A 22,350-nucleotide genomic window follows, 5' to 3' on the forward strand; every position below is an offset into this window, starting at 1 on the left:
GCTTTCTCATTTAATAAAACAACAAATAACTATGGCAAAACGCATTATTTTTGGAGGTGCTGAGCTTAGTTCAGATATTAAGATTTTCAATGTCACATTAATGAAACCTCAATTCTACAGAAAGTTCATTTTGAACAAAGGCCATTTTGTGTACACAGTTGGTGAAAAAACATACCTATTAATATTTATAAAACAATTTTTACTATCAAAAGCACATTGTTACATGCTTGATAGATTATACAAATGAATTTTCCTTCTGAACAAATATCAAAGAAAGCTGCCATACTTATATTCATAGAGTGTTTTTGCTGTTTTGTTTAGTGGTGTGAGTCTCTGAGAGCTGCTAATTCAACAACCTTGATGGAGAACATGACTGGCAGTTAGAAGCCTTTGACCCCAGCCTTTTAAAAGAAAAATGTGTCACAGAATTAAACAAAAGAAAAATATATTTCAGAGGGGAGACTTAACATAAAAGAAACATAAAAACAGCAGGAAATAAGACTAATAATTAGTTTGAAAAATAATCTGTCTTCAAGCAACGTACTATGTTTGATTTGCGATAAATAACTATAATGTGTTATTGAAAAAGGCTTGCCAAGATGGCCTTAAAATGCTGATACTTTCAAACTAATCCTGCTTTCCATTAAATATTGATGTTCTAAGAGTTGTATAGTTTTTAGAACTTTTCTTTAGTTGCGGTGGAAGCAGAAAATAGATATGGGGCAGGTGGGGGGCTGTGGAGAACTGAAAATATTCTTGAAAATAGAGTCTTGCATATGAAGAGAGAAACACCCACCAACAACATGGGCACTTGCAAACATGAAGCAACAGGGTGGCTATTTAGAGAAATCAATCTGAAGAAAGGAATTTGATGTGCCAGTTAACTTTGGATCACCCAGACCTAATTCTTAAATAATCTTGGACAGAGTGTCACTGTTTTAAATTGGGTCAGATTTTTTAGTCTAGTGAATGGAGTTGGGCTCCAACTGATACAGATGCCTTAGAGCAGGAATTCTTTATCTCAAGCCTACACGTTGGCTAGCATTCTTTGCTGTAAGGAGCTGTTTTGAGATTTATAGGATATTTAGCAGTATCCCTGGCCTCTATCCACTAGATAACAGTAGAACTTCCAGTTGTGACAACCAAAAATACCTACCCCTCCCACTGCCATCTAGTGGATTCCGACTCATAGCGACCCCCATAGGGTTTCCAAGACTAAATCCTTATGGAAGCAGACTGCCTCATCTTTTTCCTGTGGAACACCTGGTGCTTTGACCTTTTTGGTTAGCAGCCAAATGCATTAACCATAGCACCACCAGACCTCCTATTTTAATCTACAGTCATTGTTAAATGTCCCTGGGGGAAAAGAGGAGGGAGGTGGCAAAATGTGCCTCCCCCACCGAAAATCATAGCCTCAGAGACATTAAAGAAAGGCAGACCTGGCTCAAAGTGGGGAGAAATTAAATATGACTTAAAATCCTGTCACAGGCTGAGAAACAAATAATGATAATTAAAGAATATACTGTTTCTTACTTGGCCACTGGTTTAATGGACATAATTGAAATTAGACAAGAAATGAAAATGAGCCAAGTTCTCTTTTGTTGTTGTTGTTGTTTGTTCTCTTTAGTAACAGTTTACTTTCATTTCAATAAAGCAAAATATTAGGATGTCCTGGTAGACGTGTTTTGACTCAGCATCATTCTTCCACTGAGAATGTGCCTCTCTCATACAATATGTGATTCTAGCTCAGTGACTGGTCTAAGGGTAGCCATTTGACTCAAGCAGGGCCAACTGTTTGCCAAGATTGCTGTGGTTGTTGGAGGAGAATGATATGATCTGGGGGCCATCTTCACTGCCAGCTTCAGAGAGCTTGGCTGAAGAAGAAGCTGATTTAGTGACAAGCAGGGCTAAGTACAAGACGACCAGAGAATCCCTGATTAGCTTCACGCCTGAAGTTAATCTACTCCTTTGTTGTTGCTGTTGCTAGGTGCCAACATGTTGGTTCTGACTCACTGTGACCCTAGAAAGTACAACAGAATGAAACACTGCCTGGTCCTGTGCCATCTTCATAACAGCCACTCTGCTTGAGCCCATTGTTATAGCCACAGTGTCAACCCACTCCTTAGACTTCTCTGTTAAATGAATCAAATAAAATATTCCTCTTCCTCGCATTTTAACAAAAGGTAGACTGATATAGGTAAGCAGTCAACACAGTCCTAATAGTCACTAAAGAGTCCCTGGGTAGTACAATGATTAAGGAGCTCTCTTGGCATAGTGCCTAAGGCATCTGACAGCTAACCAGAAGGCTGGTGGTTCAAACTCCCCAGCCACTCCTTGGAAGGAAGGTTAGGCAATCTACTTCTGCACTCATCTATTAACCAAAAGGTTGGAGATTCAAGTCCACTCAGACGTACTCAAAAGAAAGGCCTGGCAATCTACTTCTGAAAAATCAGCCAGTGCAAACCCTAAGTAGCACAGTCCTACTATGACACACATAGGGTCATGATGACTCAGAATCTACCTGATGGCAACTGTTTAATAGTCACTATTCTGAATTACACTCAGTAGTGACGATTATATTCTTTGAATCAGATTACTAATTATATTGAAAAAAGGAGTTCTTTCTCTGTGCCAAAAATTCTCCATGGGTGACCTCACAGGATAGACGCTATAAAGATCACTGCTTTCCATTCAACCATGTATCCAATGTTATGTAAATATATGACAGTAAGTATTTTTGTTTTAATGTTACTCTTTCAGTAATGGAAAACCAATGAAATTCTCTTGCTCTGCAATGTTTCAAGGTACAATAATATAAATGCTAAAAGAAAGGTTTTAATGTGTAGTTTTAAAGTAAAAATCCTTTGTGTGATGTCAAGGTCCTTCAACTTCTAAATTAAAAGAGTAATTATGAAGTCAAAAACATAATGTGGAAGGTCATATGTTCTGCTATTATAGATCTAACTAGAAAAAATTGAAATATTCAGATTATAAATATTATTGGTATTGTTAAGATGCAAATGACTGCTTCTACAGCTCTTAAATAAAGGATTGCTTTAGGGGACTGGGACAATGATGAAGATCAATTTGTACATTTGGTCATTAATCACAGTTTCCTAATTGGGTTTAATTTGATGACTACTCATTAGAATTATAAACCAACATATTCATTTAATTGCGATTATACTTCAATAGCTGAACTTTTATGGTCCAACAAACAAATTAATAGCTAAAGATAATTTAGCTCTTAAAAATATCACATAAGATGTATGTTTTAATGAACTGCATACACTGAACATATTTTATGATGCTTCCTTCAAAAAAGTGCAAGAATTTTCCTTCTCTTAATAATTAAAAAAGAAAAATTCTGACATCATGAGGTTTTACAAACACCCTCAAGGAAAAAGTTCCACACATGCCCCACCACAGCTGGCGACTGCCTGCTTCCAAGAGAGCTGAACGAAAATACTATTGTAGCCTGATTTCTATCCTGCTCCATGGCTGAGTTTCCTTTTCTTGTTGTTGCTATTTTTTTTTTTAATGTGAAATATCCTGGTCTTGTTGCCAACTATTTTGAAAGGCAATTTATGACCTTTAAAAACTTGTATATTGAACTTCTTCTCTTTCAATTCTTAGCTTTACTTATCAACAACCCAATGAAGCATGGATTTTGACTGGTATTCCCAAACTAAAGATTACCTCTAGGTCACTCTGAGGAAGGCAAATTATTATTTTAAAAGGAAAAAAAAAATAGAAAGAAGGTAGGCCACTTTAAGTCAGACTAAGAATCAACATGCACACTGGACTCAGAGGGGCACAGGTTCAAATCCCAGCTCCAGTAACCAACTATTTGCTCATGGGGTGTTACATTAATTTTTTTTTATGTCAATAACAACTTCTAACTTTGTATGGTTGTGCTATAGCATAAAAAAGAATGCATATAAAAGCTTAGCACAATGCCTGGCACATGAATTCAAGAAACAATTTTCTTCCCCTTCCCTTTCTCTCTACATGAAATACCAATGACTTTACTGCCACAGTAATTTTTAAAATATTTTTAATAAAATTGTTTTATTTATGACTCTGACCTAGCAGATTTTTACCTGGTGGTACTTGTATAAACCATGAAATATATTGCTTTCAAGGGCTTCCAAAACCTGAACTCTTTGCCTCTCCTAACCTGTAAGCTTCACTTTCCTGAAGTATTCATGTTCTATTCACAAAAAGGGGCTATATCTTATTGATGTGAGAAACAACTAGCCTTCATTGGATTTGCCATGGGGCTGTGTTGTGGCTAGCACAGGATGTTTGTACAAACACCATCTCACCTCATTTTTAAAACCCCCAATGAAATAGGTATCCTTTTTACTACTTGACTGGATTAAAAGAACTAGTAAAAACCTAGGGTTTAAGTAGGCTAAGAAACCTGTCCAGGTCTATGTCCAGGAAATAGCAGATCTGAATTTGAACTGAGGCCTCTGTGGGTTCCAAAACTATGATGTTTTAGTGTTTCCAAAACTGACTACACAACCCCTGAACTATGCTAAATAGAAAAAAGTTGTATCATTCACATGGGTACCACAACTTGGTTGTGTGTGTACATAATGGTTAATTCCATGTACCAATCCAATGGCAAATCCCTATTTACTAACTACCTACAACATGCGAAGGCAGTGATATTTCAGTGGTAGAACTCTCCCCTTCCATGCAGGGTACCTAGGTCCATTTCCTGGTCAATACACCTCATGCACAGCCACTACCTGTCTGTCAGTGGATGCTTGCATGCTGCTATGATGCTAAACAGCCTGTAGCAAAACTTCTAGACTAAGATAGACTAGGAAGAAAGTCCTGGTGATCTACTTCTGAAAATGAGCTAATGAAAACCCTATGCATCACAATAATCTGATTCACAACGGATCAAAATGATACTGCACACAGGGTTACCACGACTTGAGGGCTGACTTGACGGCAGCTAACAACATGACATGCCAGGCACCATGTAAGATGCATGTGTGAAATATACTAAGAAAGACAAGGTTCAAAATGAACTTATAATCTGGTACCACTATCTCATCTACCACCTCTCTGCCTCTCCAAACACATATCCGCTTATAATCTGGTACCACTATCTCATCTACCACCTCTCTGCCTCTCCAAACACATATCCGCACGCTGTTGCTATCAAATTAATAAGAACTTACTTGATATGTGTATTGTGTAAAATATAGTGCAATGGTGGCTGGTACTGATATATGAAATAGTTAAATATTGAAACACTAGAAGTAAAAGATAGGAGAAACATTTCCCACAAAAAGGCCTCCTTTTTCCCATCTGAAAAGGATGCTATTGACCAAGTAAGGTAAAAGAGTTATTAGATTCGAGGGGCAGTAGTGACTTCACCATGATCACATAACTAAAGTCGGGGTACATGGTGACACTATGTACAGATTTAAGCAAAGCTATATACTTCAAAAAGTAGTAGTTCCATGAAAGGATATGTATTCACTACACACAAGTTCAGTGACTCCCATTCCCATCCAAATCTTTATATACTAGCACCAGGAATGAGCTAGAAAGAATGAGGCAAGGTGAATGGATGTTTCTAGTAAAACAAAAAGCTGCTTCCTCTGAGGCCTGGCATTTGGCTGCCAACAAATCCAAGTACTGAAATATTCAACTGCATCATGGGAGCATTTGAAATTATGACAGAAATTAAATTACTGAAAGAATTTAATGCAAAGCTGCTGCAACAGTCTTTTGTGTAATTTATAGTTTGCATAAATAATTATAATATATTCACTTGTTTTTGCTTTTTCTTTTTTTACCTTGTCCTTCTGGAGTTTCACCAAAGGGATTCACTTCCACCTGAGTAGCATCAATTTTCAAGAAGAGATTATATAGCTTCTTAATTTGATCTGCAGCCTAAATGTGATCAAGTGAAACAGAATTATACCAAAGCAGTAAAAGAAAATTTACTTTGCTTTATTAATGAAATTTTTAAAATAGCAATAAATGTCTTTATTTTCACTTAGGTCTCCTGAAGGGAAAAACAGAAAAGCATAATTATTTTAATTTCCACTGCTATTCATTACAAGGAATTGCTCAACTTTCCTCTAGACGTGAGAAGAGACCATTATCTAGAAAACAAAATATTTTCAGTAGGTCTAAAAATGCTTTTAATCTTTTTGTAAATTATCATGTCCCTATTAGCGAGTTATGCTGCAAGAGAAGCTACAATCATCAGTACAAACAAACTTCATTTAAGTAAAAGGTAAACATGATTTTGAGTTTATAATGACCAGGTTTTCCTTATTATGCAGGAATAAAACAGTTATTATATTCATCAATCAAAATCTATAATCTGTGAAACAACAATTACTGAGTGTCTAACGGAAACTGTTACAAAACAGAAAGACAAAAGTCCTAAATAACAGTTACTGAATAGCATTGCTCCAAGTGACAAAATCTTGTCCCAAAAACATACACCTTAAGGGTAAGAATATTCAAGTTTTCCCAGAAGTTGTGCCCCTGACTTCAATCTTCTCAATGAGTCTTTCATTATTTCTTTTTAATCAATATTCATGAATTGCTTACATCTCTGTAAATTATTTAATATGGCTCTTCTAGCCATGGTCTTTGCAACTTCCACCAGATGACTGGGTGGAACTCTGCAAATGTGAGGTATTTGCGGCCCACCAAGGAGACTGGATCATTTGTTGTTGTTGTTGTTGTTGTTAGGTGTCATCATTTCCAACTCATAGCGACCCCACGCACAGCAGAATGAAACACTGACCAATCCCATGCCAGCTCCATGATCCCTGCTATACTTGAGCCCATCATCACAGCCACTGTGTCAATCCATCTTGTTGAAGGCCTCCCCCTCTTTCGTCAACCCTCCACCCTACCAAGCATGATATCCTTCTCCAAGGAATGGTCCCTTCTGACAACATGACCAAAGTAGGTGAGACGAAGTTTGGCCATTCTTGCTTCCAAAGAGCATCTTGGCTGCACTTCTTCCAGGACAGATCTGTTAGTTCTTTTAGCAGCCCATAGTACTTTCAGCATTCTTCGCCAGCACCACAACTCAAAAGCATCAACTCTTCTTTGGTCTTTCTTATTCATTTGTTAGTAACATAAATAAGGTACATGCACCCTTGTTGGCGTGGGACTTGTGCAAACAAGGTGTATAGAACCCTAACATGGCGATGGGTCAGTTTTGCCATCCACTAGGCTTGAAATGAGCCATCCAAGGTGGAAAAGGAGGATTTCACTACCATTAAGATACAGAGCCTGAAGTGGAGTGAGACCTTTGGACCTGAGGTCCCTGCACTGGATAGACGGCACAAAGACAGCAGCAGCAGAAGCAACAGACTCAAGAGACTGGCAAGAGACAGAGCAGTGGGCTTCCCAGCTCATGGAACGAGAAAGTTGAGTGCCTTCAGGCAAGAGGCTTGCTTGCCAGAGTTGGGTGCAAGAGCATAAAGAACTTTGCAACACTTGCCTGAGCAGGCAGAGGCAATGCTGAGAGGCCAGGGCCAAACAGAGATGTGCCTACAGGCATGGCCGAGGGGAGGCTGTTCCGATCAAAGAATTATATCTTAAGTGTTCCTAAACCTGAACTGTAACCTGTTGCTTCTCTAACAAACCCCAAAATTATGAGTATTGTCTATAAATTGTGTGATCACTACAACAAATTATCGAACCCAGCAGGGAAGTAGATAGAGTCTTGGTTGGTGGGAAGGGTGAAAGCTGGCAGCATGCCTGACCTCTACTTCACAGGAATCAGCCTTGAGCTGTTCATGTAGTTCTGGATCCTTCTTCTCCCTTGTGACGTAAGGGGTAGGGGGTGTCAGAAGATATTGTCCTCATGTCCTTTTGTAGTCACAGCATACTGGCATCATGTGAGCAGGGGCTAGGGACGACAACATGAATGAGGTACCATCCTACCCTGAAATGCTCACAGCCTATCATGTAACACAGCAAGACTGTGCTATCTTAGTTGAGTACCAGGCATCATTCTTATTCTTCCCTATATTTTATTTCCTGGCTGTGATTATCCCTTAGCCATATTTTTATCTGTTGTACCAGCCCTGCATTATATGTCATAATATATCAGAAACATTTCTAGTCCACCCCCATATCTACCCTATATATGAGAAGAGCTGACTTTTGCAGGATGAGTTACCAGGACTAACAGATCAGCTGTCCTCCAGACAAGGTTAACCAATAGGAAGCATCATTGGGACACTGGAGGAGGGAAGAAAAGGCAGGGTATTTCTACTACTCTCTTTAAGTCTTGGGCAGTATCTCCTTCTCTGGCTCTACCTTCCAAGAGAGAGGCTCACCAGGGTTCCATTCTGCATCAAGTAACACAGTAACAATGTAGCACCACCACTTCACTTTGTTCCTGGAGCCTAGAAATAGTAACAATTTCCTGTTGGAGATTAACTCTAGATTGCCTCTCTCTGTACCTTTGGACTTTGTAGCTCTTGCAGCACCTAAGAAACCACTCCCTAAAATAAATTTCTTTGATTCAGATTGACTAAACTCTATTTTCCATTCTTATCTAAACATATTTTATTTATATTTGTGAACTTCCTTAAATTATAATTTGAAATCTAGTAAGTAAATAAACATGTATGATCAAACCAAAACCAAACACAACCATTGAGTCGATTCAGACTCATTGCAACGCCCTTTGGATTTCCATGGCAATAAATCTTTGCAGAAATAGATTACCCAAGTCCTCTTTCCACAGACTGGCTAGTGGGTTTGAATAGCCAACCTTCTGGTTAGTAGTCATATGCCTTAAGCACTACGCCACCAGAGCTCCTTAAACATGTATTATACTCACTGCCATCGAGTCGGATACAACTCATAGCAGCCGCTCCTTGGGTTTCCGAGGCAGTATCTCTACGGAAATAGATTACCTGATATTCCTTCTGAGGAGTGGCTGGTAAGTTTTAACCACAGCCTTCTGGTTAGCAGTCACATGCCTTAGGCACTATGCCACTGGAGCTCCTAAACATGTATTATAAGTGTTGCTGTTGTTGTTGTTATGTGCCATCAAGTCGGACCCAATTCATAGCGACCCCTCCTTGAGTTTCTAAGGCAGTATCACTACGGAAGTAGATTGCCCAACCTTCCTTCCGAGGAGTGGCTGGTGGGTCTGAACTACCAGCCTTCTGGTTAGCAGTCAAATGCCTTAGGCATTACACCACCTGAGCTCCGTATTATAAGTAGGTATAAACATGTACAGTGAGTAGTCTGAATATTTTTTAGGAGTGGTTTTATTTTTTATATGAAGCTCATTCCACACAAATGAACTGATAATATTATCAGTGTTCCCCAAAACAAATACTCTACCAGAAGATTGTATGTCTTTGGAGTTTAAAAATAATCTTATGGTAAGATATCTGAAAAAAAAAAGTATTTAATACACACACATATGTATGTATACATGAATATAAAGAGATTTGTGTGTGTGTGTGTGTATGTATGTATGTATACATATGGGAGCTCTGGTGGCATAGTGCCTAAGGCATGTGACTGCTAACCAGAAGGCTGTGCTTAAAACTCACCAGCCACTCTTAGGAAGGAATATCGGGTAATCTACTTCTGTAGAGATACTGCCTCAGAAACTCAGGGAGGGGTCCCTATGAGTCAGGACCCACTCGACGATGGTGAATTTGGTTTCTTTGGTTTTTTGATGTACAGATATGGATATGTGTGTGTGTATACACACACACACGGATATGTGTGTGCATATGTATGTATATGTATGTATGTACGTACATGTGTGTATACATGTGCGTTACATGTGTGTGTGCATTTATGTATATGTATATGTATATGTATGTATACATGTGTATATGTGTTATACATGTATGTGCATTATGCACAAACATATGCATGTATATATCTGTGTATATATGTGTACATGGGAGCTCTGGTAGCATAGTGCCTAAGGCACTTGACTGCTAACCAGAAGGCTGGCAGTTCAAACCCACCAGCCACTCCTCAGAAGGAAGATGGGGCAATCTACTTCCGTAGTGATATTGCCTCAGAAACCCAAGGAGGGGTACGACTTGACAGCACATAACAACAAGAAAAACAACATGTGTACATATACATATGCATGGGGAAAGAACAGAAAAAGGCTAGGGGGACAGGGCCAGAGCGAAGAGTCAGCCGCAGGGATCAAGGTGAGGGGAGGAAACTCAGGCCACACCCCACAAGTGGCAGGGGGGAAGGTAGAGGAAAGGACAGAAAAAGGGCATGGGGACTGGGACAGAGTGAAGAGGCAGCAGTAGGGATCCAGGTAAGGGGAGGTTGGAGAGGTTTCAAACAGCTAAGAGAGACAAACTTGTCTGTCAGTTTGTCCTACTGGGGTGATGTGTTGCTGAGAGTCTTGAGACTGTGCCACTGGTGTTTCAAACCCACCAGGGTACACATGATACACAGATAACAGCGTGGCTTGAAAACTGAGACAGAATAGGAAGAAGGACTAAGCCATCCACTTCTCAAAAATTAGCCGGGAAAATCTTATGAATAGCAGAGAAACTCTGTCTGATCTATTACTGCACAACTTTATGAATAGTCCAGAAACACTGCCAATACAGAGGAGGAGGATGAGTCACTTAGGTTAGAAGGCTCTCAAAAGAGGACTGAGAAAGAACTGCATTATCAGAGTAAAACCAGCCTTACTCATATGGATAAGGTAAACCTTTCCAGACCTCCATTTGCTGATGTGACATGACTCAAATTAAGGAGAAACAGCTGCAAACATCCATTAATAATCAGAACATGGAATACATGAAGTATGAATCTAGGAAAATTGGAAGCTGTCAAAAATGAAATGGAATGCATAAAGACTGATATCCTAGGCATTAGTGAGCTGAAATGGACTGGTTTTGGACATTTTGAATCAGAAAACCGTATGATCTACTATGCCAGGAATGACAGTTTGAAGAGGAATGGCATGGCATTCATCATCACAAATAATGTTTCAAGATCTGTCCTGAAGCACAAGGCTGTCAGTGATAGGATAATATCCATACACCTACAAGGAAGACCCATTAATACTACTATTATTCAAATTTATGTACCAACCACCAAAGCCAAAGATGAGGAAATTGAAGATTTTTATCAACTTCTACAGTCTAAAATTGATCCAATATGCAATCAGGATGTATTAATTATCACTGGTGACTGGAATGCAAAAGTTGGAAACAAAGAATCACCGGTAGTTGGAAATTTTGGCCTTGGTGACAGAAATGATGCTGGTAATAGGATGGTAGAATTTTGCAAGACAAACGACTTATTCATTGCAAATATCTTTTTTCAATGACACAAATGGCAGCTGTACACATGGACTTCGCCAGATGGAACACACAGGAATCAGATTGACTACATCTGTGGCAAGAGGCGATGGAAAAGCTCAGTGTCTTCAACCAAAACCAGGCCAGGAGCTGATTGTGGAACAGACCATCAACTACTCATATGCAAGTTCAACTTGAAGTTAAAGACAATTAAAACAAGTCCATGAGAGCCACGATATGATCTTGAATATATCCCTCCTGAATTTAGAGACAATCTAAAGAATATATTTGATGCATTAAAGACTAATGAACAAAAGCCAGAATAATTGTGGGATGACATCAAGAACATCATTCAAGAAGAAAGCAAGAGGTCATTAAAAAGACAAGAAAGGAAGAGAAGACTAAAATGGATAACAGAAGAGACTGAAACTTGCCGTTGAGTGGAGAGTAGCTAAAGCAAATGAAAGAAATGACAAGATAAAAGAGCTGAACTGAAAATTTCAAAGAGCAGCTTGAGAAGACAGAGCCAATTACTGTAATGAAATGTGCAAAGACTTTGAGTTAGAAAACCAAAAGGGAAGATCATGCTCGGCATTACTCAAGCTGAAAGAACTGAGGAAAAAATTTAAGCCTCGCTTTGCAATACTGAAAGATTCTATGGGCAAAATATTGAATGATGCAAGAAACATCAAAAGAAGATGGAAAGGATACAGAGTCACTGTACCAAAAAGAACTGGTAGATCTTCATGCATATCAGGAGGCAGCATATAATCTAGAACCAATGGTATTGAAAGAGGAAGTCAAAGCTGCAATGAAGGAATTGGTGAAGAATAAGGCTCCAGGATTGATGGAATACCCATTGAGATATTTCAACAAATGGATGCCCCACTGGAGGCACTCACTCAGTAATGCCAAGAGATTTGGAAGACAGCTACTTGGCCAACTGACTGGAAGAGATAGATATTTGTATCCATTCCAAAGAAAGGTGATTCCACAGAATGTGGAAATTATCAAACAATATCATTAATATCGCATGCAAGTTAGAGCTTACTGAAGATAATTAAAAAACAGTTGCAGCAGTATATTGACAGAGAACTTCCAGAGGTGCAAGCTGGGTTCAGAAGAGGATGTGGAACATGGGATATCATAGCTGCTATCAGATGGATCTTGGCTCAAGGCAAAGAATACCAGAAAGATGTTTACTTGTGTTTTACTGACTATGCAAAGTCATTTGATTGCGTGGATCATGACAAATTGTGGATAACATTGAGAAGAATGGGAATTCCCAAACACTTGATTGTACTCATAAGGAACCTGTATATTGACCAGGAGGCTGTTGTTCGAACAGAACAAGGGGACACTGCATGGTTTAAAAATCAAGAAGGGAGTGTGTTAGGGTTGTATCCTTTCACCATACTTATTCAATGTATATGCTGAGCAAATAATCCGAGAAGCTGGATATGTGAAGAAAAATGTGGCATCAGGATTGGAGGAAGAATTGTTAACAACCTACGATACGCTGACAACACAACTTTGCTTGCTGAAAGTGGGAATGACTTGAGGCACTTACTGATGAAGACTGAAGAATACAGGCTGCAGTATGGATTATATCTCAATATAACGAAAACAAAAATCCTCACAATTGGACCAATAAGCAGCATCACTATAAATGGAGAAAAGATTGAGGTTGTCAAAGAATTCATATTGCCTGGTTCTACAATCGACAATAATGGAAGCAGCAGTCAGGACATCAGACAACGTATTGCACTGGGCAAGTCGGCTGCAAAGGAACTCTTTCAAGTGCTGAGGAGCAAAGATGTCTCCTTGAGGAATAAGGTGTGCCTGACACAAGCCTTGATATTTTCAGTCATCTCATATGCATGTGAGAGCTGGACAATGAGTAAAGAAGACTGAAGAGGAGTTGATGTTTTTGAGTTGTGGTGCTGGCGAAAAATACCGAAAGTACCATGGACTGCTAAAAGAACTAACAGATCTGTCCTGGAGAAGTGTAGCCGAAATGCTCCTTGGAAGCGAGAATGGTCAGACTTCGTCTCACCTACTTTGGTTACGTTGTCAGAAAGGACCATTCCCTGGAGAAGGATATCATGCTTGGTAAGATGGAGGGTGGACAAAAGAGGGGTAGGCCTTTTTTCACAAGATGGACTGACACAGTGGCTGCGATGATGGGCTCAAGTATAGCAAGGATTATGGAGCTGGTGCAGGATCAGGTAGCGTTTCATTCTGCTGTGCATGGGGTCACTATGAGTTGGAAATGACTCGACGGCACCTAACAACAAGCACATACGTATGCATATGTAGGTGTGTATGTTTGCATATATTATGTATATGCATGTGTGTGTATGTGCATGTATATATGACTGTGTACATATACGCATGTGTGTATATGTACATGGGGAGCTCTGGTGGCACAGTGCCTAAGTCATTTGGTAATCAGAAGGCTGGGAGTTCAAACCCACCAGCCACTCCTCTGAGGGAAGCCTGGAGAATCTACTTCCATAGTGAGACTGCCTTGGAAACCCAAGGAGGTGTCGCTATGAGTAGGCTCTAACTTGACTGCAGTGAGTTTGGATTTTTTTTTGTTTTTATATGTATGTGTATATATGCATGCATATGTGTGTATACATATATGTGCATATATTCATGTATATGTATGTGTGTATGTATGTATCTGTGCATAGAACCATGCATGTGTGTATGTACATGTACGTATTGCATATGTATATGTGTATATGTATGGAGCTCTGGTGGCACAGTGGTTAAAGCATTTGGCTGCTAACAAAAAGATCAGCAGTTTGAACCCACCATAGGAGAAATATGAGGCAGTCTGCTTCTACAGAGATTTACAGACTTGGAAGCCCTATGGGGCAGTTATACTCTACCCTATTGGGTCACTATGAGTCAGAATCACGTTGATGGCAATGAGTAGGTTTTTATATGTATTTCCTTTTATTTATTGTGGTTTTTTTTCTTTTGTTAGATAATATATGCATAAAAGTAAATTCCCCAAGATACACAAGGGTCTCTCTGAATTCTGACTACATCCCCTAGCCACAGAGTTCCCTTTTTGCAGCAGCCACTACCAATCTGTTTCATTTGAGAAATATTCTATGGATGTAGAATTCTGAATATTCTTCATTCATTAAAATGCCAATGATAGCATATTACATACACAGCTTTCCATTTTGTATGTTTACTTGACAGCAATTTGATTTTTTAAATGGCTGCATATTTTGTTGTATGGTGGTACCACAAGTCATTTAAATTGTTACTTAAAGAAAAGCCATTTGGACTGTCTCTAATTGTTGGATATTACCTGAAAAGCTTTGATTAAATATCTGTAGGATAAATTCCCTGAAGGATGTAGCAAAAATGGATACAGAATTTTAAATGCTAGGAAAAAAAAAAAAAACCTACCAAGTTGCCATCAAGTCAATTCTGACTCACTGCAACACCACATATGTCAAAGAAGAACTGTGTTACATGGGGTTTTCAACAGCTGGGATCTTTCTTAAGTAGATTTCCAGGTCATTCTTCTGAGACATCTCTGGATAGATTTGAATTGCCAAGCTTTCAACTATTTGTGCTAAATGATTACATATATGATTAAATCCTTTTGGTAGAAGGTGTCCCTAATTTCTATGTGTACTCTCAGTATGAGGGAGATTATTTGTCTCCTCACAATTAACTAATAGCCACTTAGATTTCTGCCAATGTGTTAGGTGAAAAAGGGTATCTCATGCATAGTTTAATTTGAATGTCTCTTATTATGAGTGAGTCTGAGGGTTATTTTATAAGCTTAAGAGCTACTCATATTCCAATTCTGTGAACTTTGCCCACTCTTCTATTGAAATGTTGGTCTCTTTTTCTTATTGACTTACAGGAGGCATTTTCACATGAAGGAAATGAGCTCTTTATCTCTATATGAATTGCAAGTATTTTTCCCCTTTAACATTTATCTTTTGACCATATTTTTACCATATGAAAATTTGATAACAAAAATATTACTCTTTTCTTTTATGGCTTCCAGTTTTGTGTTAGGCTTACAAAAGGCCAGTCCCATTCTGACTGTTAAAATAAAGTCTCTCACTGTTATTTTTTTATGATTTCTTTTAACTTTTTTTTTTTTAATCCAAGTGAAACTGTAGGGAGATTAAAGTGTAAAACAGACAAGCAACTCACTGTGAATATTTTTTATACTTTTCTAGACTTTCTAGGGTATCAAAATGAGCTTGTAATATGAGCTATATGAAGGAAGTACCTTGTCCACCAAGTCACTGTGGTATCCTCTATACCTAATGGCATTTTCACATTCAACACTCAATAAAGATTGGATGAGTTAACAATTAATTTAATTCTGGTATGCACATATATATGATCTTATCCCAGCCACTTCAAAACTTTATAAGCCTGTATATCAACTTAAGCTTAACATGAAGTCTGAATTTTCTGCATGCTAATGCCTCTGTAGTTATAGATTAACAGCATTTTAGAGCGTTTGCTACTATAATCATTATGGTTGTGCAAAGATAGACTATAAACATTGTTTTAGTAGGGTTGGCATATCATGAAATCTGTTATAAAATCTATAAAGGATATGTGATATAAAACCTATGCTACAAGATCTACAAGGGAGTCAACAGTGATGGGAATATTACATTGATTAAGGGTAGGGATACAAAGCCAGTTACTGTAATTAAAGTCAGTAAGCTGTATATCTGTAAAAAGTTGAATGGCAAATGTTGTGTAATAGGTATATTTATAACAACAACAAAAAGGGTACATGTGGAGACTGATGAAGCACAACCAAATACCTTATGGATTGTTGTTGTTGGTGTTATTATGTGCCATCGAGTTGGACCCGACGCATAGCGACCCCTCCTTGGGTTTCTGAGGCAGTATCACTACTGAAGTAAACTGCCCAACCTTCCTTCCAAGGAGCGGGTGGTGGGTTTGAACCGCCAGCCTTCTGGTTAGCAGTCAAGTGCCTTAGGCACTATGCTAGGATTAGGTTTCTTGATTTCATGGTACATCCCAGTTAAATAGACTAATAACGTTTTTAGTGCTTCTTTTCTACCTCCTAGTTTGTTACATAGTGCTTCAGGCTTTTAAAGCTTGCAAGTGGCCATCCAAGGCACAACAGTTGTTCTCTAGCTATATGGAGCAACAAATGAAGAAGGAGAATCATAACAGGAGGAGGATATGGAATGTGTGGCTAATTATTTCCACGAACAACTGCACTGTTTACCAAGAGGGCAAAAGAAATGGATGGTACCTGGCTACCAACACTGAAAGTTTTGTTCAAAGATTCTACTGAAAAATTCTGATTAAAAAAAAAGGGAGGGTTGCAGAAAAGAATTTCAGATTCTCAAGGAATCCAAAATGCCTTGAGCCACAGAGGCTGAATAACTCACTCACTGGTGACCAGTAGGATCCGACTCATAGCGATCCCTCCTTGGAGTAGATTGGCCAACCTTCCTTCAGAGGCTGAATGGACCCCTGAAATTACTTCTCTGAGATAATCTTTAAACCTTAACCAGAAACATCCCATGAAGTCTTCTTTAAAACAAACAATAGCTTAGCTTAATTAGTAAAGAATGTTTGCCTTGAGCATTGCACTCTTTTAAGAACTATTTATGTGAAAACAAACTGACAAAAGCAAATCAAAATATTAGATAGTAACCTTAGGAGGTAGTGAGTTTATGTTAATGGGGAGGAACAACTCAGAAAAGGAGAGTGAGAATGAACAACTTGAAGAGTGTAATCAAAGCCACTGAATTGTACACATAGAAATTACTGAATTGGTGAATGTTCTGCTGTATACATTCTCAACAACAACAACAACAAATAAAATTTAAAATCAGTCAGGCTCTGGGGCCCACATCAAGATAAAAAAGAAAAATATATGAATGAATGAATGAGTAAGAAAGAACCATAAGGGATAAGTAGCCTGGCCTAGAGAGAGAACTTGCCTCATCCCAGAACTATAACTAAACTACCATAAATGCGAGGCAGGAAAAAGGTACCAGTCTGATCAGGTGCATAATAGGGAATGGTGGGACCAGTGGCAAAGTCCGAGTTAGCTCTCCTCCCTTCTTAGTGTGTTCAAATTAAAACATGTAAATAAACACAGGTCAAAGAAAACATTCCAGTGGTTAACTGGTAGTCAGCCATTTGCTACTGGCACCTACTTCCTAAGTTATCAAACAGTCTTTACATAAAGTTTGTTTTCTTTCCTTGTGGTGACAACTAATGCCATTTTAAGGGTGTTTGTTAAACAATTTTTAAAACTTAAAATGCCTAAAATTTTGGGGTCATATATATGAAACTCTGAAAATTTACAAGTATTTTCAAGACTGTTGAAACAGATTACAATTGTAAAAACACTTTTCTTACATTTCAGAAAATAGTATCATCAACATTTATTTATGGTTCTCAAGCCAACCAAAGGTACAAACCACTCCCAAGGGTTTTAGTGGTCTTGCAGTAACTTCACCCATCAGATTTTTATCAGCCTAAATCTTAGCAGTACATGTTGAAAATTCATGGAGGCTAAGTATTCAGAAATTGATGGTATATATGGTAATTAAGACACCATTGAGAATTTTGGGACGTTTCAGTCATATTAAGTATTCTTATAGCTTTTATTATTTTTCAATATATTCTTGCTGACATGGATTTTAGCCAGGAATACGTACTTAGTAGGCTTTATACAACACGATATTTATTATTTGGTTGCTGTTGCTGTTATGTACCATCGAGTTGGACCTGACTCATAGCTACCCCTCCTTGGGTTTCCCAGGCAGTATCACTACGGAAGTAGATTGCCCCATCTTCCTTCCGAGGAGTGGCTGGTGGGTTTGAACCTCCAGTCTTCTGGTTAGCAGTCAAGTGCCTTAGGCATTATTTGGTTAGTTTCCTCATAATGAATCACATTTTAGAAGCAACAAGCATGAGTCACAGGAAAGATAATTCATAATTTTACAAGATAATCATTCTCTGTATTATTTATCCATGAGTGAGGTGCCTTCAAATGCCTAAACCACATCCCAGATAAAAATTTAGTAATCTTTCAAAGTCACATTGAACCTAATGAGCCTTTAAGATACTGTTTCTTTATTGAAGGGTCACCAATTGACGGTCATTTAAATAAGTTTTCTATTCTTAAGCATCTCCCATCCTACAATGGCTCTTGTGGAACATTTCATCCATCCCCATACCTTGAGGAATCCTCATAAAGCAGAGAGTCCCAAATCTACAACTCAGCTATGTTCCCTCAGCTTCTGAGTACCATAATCCTATTTTCTACTTTATACATGCACTGAGGTATCCCGAGATGATTAAATTCCAACATGTCTACAACTAAGATGAGTGTCTTTCTTTCTCTCCTTCACCATACTTCTTTGGCCCCTCTCCCTAGATTCAGTATCTTGGTGAGTACAGCCACCAGACTGTTTTTCAGTGTCTCTGTTTTCCTAGGGCCTAGGTTGGGCAATCTACTTCTGAAGTGATACTGCCTCAGAAACCCAAGGAGGGGTCGCTATGAGTCAGGTCCAACTCAACGGCATATAACAACAACAACTGGAGAGTCACCAGTACACAGCCAGTGTTTACTCCAAGTCTGTTGAGAGAACAAAGGTTTAAAGCCTTTTATAGTGCAAATATAGAAAAAAGAAAAAATAAATTTAAAAATGCTGTTCCTTTTAATGTAATTCTATTTCCTTTGATAAATTCAGTTAAAAATATAATGAGAATATAGCTACTTAATGACCCCTGAGTACTTGCATGTTCATCTTCCTTCTGTAGATAACTCATTTAAAAGCTAGTGTTTCAGGCACTGAGAAAACATAATTAAACCATTTAAGAGCTATAAATAACTCTTAATTTTATCTTATAAGATGGCTCGTGGCATAGTGCCTAAGGCATTTGACTGCTATCCAGAAGGCTGGGAGTTCAAACCCACCAGCCAGTCCATGGAAGGAAGACTTGGCAATCTACTTCCCTAGAGATACCCCCTTGGGAACCCAAGGAGGGGTTTCTACAAGTTGGAACAGACTCAACGGCAGTGAGTTTGTTTTTTTGGTTTTATGGCATGGGACTGTCCTACAATATGCATAATACTATTATTGCCTTCTCTAGAATTCTCGATCAGGCTGACCTCCTAAGCTTTCAAAAGCCAGGTGGTCAGCAGATATTTTGCCTACTCTCGATTTACTCTTGTGCCACTTAAGACACCTTTTGCTGAGTCTTGAGAAATCTCTTCAAAGGTGGCATCCCAGACATGTTATCTTCCTTATTCATTTATATGACAAATGTTTCTTGAGCACCTAATATGCATGCCAAGCAGTTATCTGGTGGCTGGCAACAGAACAGTGAGCAAGACAGACAAAGTCCCTGCTGTGATGCAGATCAGGATCTAGCCCAAAAAACCAAACTCACTACCCAGTCGATTCCAACTCATAGTGATCCCCATTGGGTTTCCAAGGTAGTAAATCTTTACAGAAGTAGATTGCTCCATCTTCCTTACATGGAGCGGCTGGCAGGTTTGAACTGCCAATCTTCTGCTTAGCAGTCAAATGCCTAAGGCACTACACCACGAGAGCTTGAAGACCTAGCAAAGGTGACTACAAATAAGAGAAGTTCAGATGTGTGAAACGATATGGAGGAAATAAACAAGTTACTAAGCACACACTGGAACTCACTGTAGAGCAGTGTAGCTAGAAGACAGTGACTGGGAGAGTGGCTCTGGGTAACCACCATCCCTACACAAGAAGCCACTCCACTCACTCACTCACTGCCGTAGAGTCAGATTCAACTCATAGAGACCCCTCCTTGTGATTTCAGAGGCATTATCACTATGAAAGTAGATTGCCCAACCTTCCTTCTGAGGAGTGGCTGGTAGGTTTGAACCACCAACCTTATGGTTAGCAGTCAAATGCCTTAGGCACGAGGCTACCAGAGCTCCTAGTATATATCAAATGAATGGTTTATGTACTCTGCAGCTTCATTCTCAGGAGGTGAAGCTGAACGCTGCAGTAAATATCCAGGAATCTTCCAGTATCTTTTTCTTCAACAAAACACAATCTTTTTGCCAATCTTAGAAATAAAAATTACTTAACTGTGCACTAAATCCTGTCCCTTCCATCTCCTACTGACATATGGTACCAGATGATCCTGTCCCCTTCTACCATCTTGACTCCTCTGCTTTCTAAGGGAGCCTTTTCCCCCACCATCAAATAAGTGAAGTCTTACAATACTTTATCCCTTTTTGACTTGCTTTATTTTCAGCCTGAAACTCCCAGAGATGGAACCAATCAAAATAAAATAAGATAAAGGGAAATAAAAGAATACAAAATCTACTACTTTATTAGAGTTGCACTACCCAAGAAAATTGAAGGAGACATTATGTAACCATCAAGGAGCCCTAGGCTAGTGAAACACACATACATTCACAAGTTCTAGGATGCCTAAGGTGGCCTGTCTGGATTATGGAAGAGGGAAACAATACTTAGTAGTTTTAGCTTCTTCTAATTTAGCTGCAAGATACAATTAGGCTCTATGGATAGGCCTAAGGCAGTGCAGGGTTATGATGCTCACAACAAACTCTTTCCTAAGCAGCAGAGAGAATAATTTTTATGTCCTTGAAGCAAAGGAATATCATTCTTAATAGGGCATATTTTAAGGTCATTCAGGGACCGAACACCTTGATGCCATTAATATTCATCTCATTTGCCCATCAGCTATAAAAAATAGCAAGTAGTTAAGTATCGTTCATTACTGATAATAAATAAGTACCATGATAAGTACTTTCACAAATCATTACATTCAAGCCTCAAAATAAACCTCTCAGCTAGGAGTTAGAATCATCCCCATTTTAGAGATTAAGAAAGTGAAGTTCAGACTGATTAAATCACAGATGTGCCAGGTGACAGGAACAGGATTCAAACTCAGATCTGTCTGTCTCTACAACTTGTACCTTTAACCACTCTTCTACTTCTCAGAAAGTATGAGCTGGATCTGTAATGCTACAGAGGAACAAAGAAACAAATAAACACACATAACAACATATGCACATGTACACATACACACACACACACACACACACACATATATGTATGTATGTATATAGACACAGAGAGGAATAGATAATAACAAACATGTCAAAAAATCTTCTTTTGAAATAACAGGGAAATATTTTTTTCATCATACGAAATCAGAGGAAAAATTATGAAACAATAAATAATTTTGATTTATGCTAAACACAAACATTAGTCTCAATTAAGCCAATCCCCCAATGTTTTTTCAAACAAGTCAGACACACTGTCTTCCAATCACTCATGTACCTGATTTTTCAAAGGCCCAAGGAAGCCTAGATTTTCTGCCATCCGCTGTGCTTGGCTGTCCTTTATCCCTTCAAAAATGTCAATTTTCTCCTAGTAAAAATGAATCAAATAAATGAAATTAGGATAGTCAAGTGAGAAGATTTACAACTTCAAATGAAAATGCTTAGTATATATTTGCAAATGAGTAATTAAAGGATGGCACTTTTCCAGAGATCTCAGTGCAGGACTATCGAAGCTGCCTAAAGGGTATATTTTAATTACCAGACCATCTACAGAACAGCCCTTCCAAAAACTATATAATTCTTCAGGATGGCATGCTGACAAGACAATCTGATGCCAGTTTTCACTTTTAATTACTCTACAGATGGCACTGACGAATATTTAGTCAGTTAATTTTTATGACATCTTTTGGAAGACTTCCAAAGTAAGGTTTTCCTGCCTAAGATTGCTATTAAGTTTAGAACTTGTCATTCATAGGTTAAATATTACCTTATGATTTACACACCTACTGATGAGTATAATTATTACTAATACCTTAGCTCTACAAAGTGCCATTCTCTCAAAAGATACTAAACAGTGTTCATATATATCATTTTATGTATTCTCCTAACAAGTAGAATAACTGGGTTACCCCCATCATGGGTAAATGCATTTTTTTTTTTTTTTTT

At 38.5% G+C, this 22,350-nt stretch overlaps 1 protein-coding gene across 1 annotated transcript in view; it reads right to left on the reverse strand.

Moving 5' to 3' along the window:
• Positions 1-22,350, reverse strand: part of SUCLG2 (succinate-CoA ligase GDP-forming subunit beta) — a 392,451-nt gene that overhangs the window by 226,474 nt on the left and 143,627 nt on the right. The window contains exons 6-7 of the mRNA XM_007946054.2: positions 21,683-21,772; positions 5,826-5,922 (exon numbers count right to left, since the gene is read on the reverse strand). Coding sequence (XP_007944245.2) covers positions 5,826-5,922; positions 21,683-21,772 — 187 coding nt within the window. The remainder of the gene's footprint in view (positions 1-5,825; positions 5,923-21,682; positions 21,773-22,350) is intronic.

This window comes from Orycteropus afer, unplaced genomic scaffold (assembly GCF_000298275.1).
Source record: "Orycteropus afer afer isolate SDZICR_OR568_19922 unplaced genomic scaffold, OryAfe1.0 scaffold00149, whole genome shotgun sequence".
Classification (NCBI taxonomy): domain Eukaryota; kingdom Metazoa; phylum Chordata; class Mammalia; order Tubulidentata; family Orycteropodidae; genus Orycteropus; species Orycteropus afer.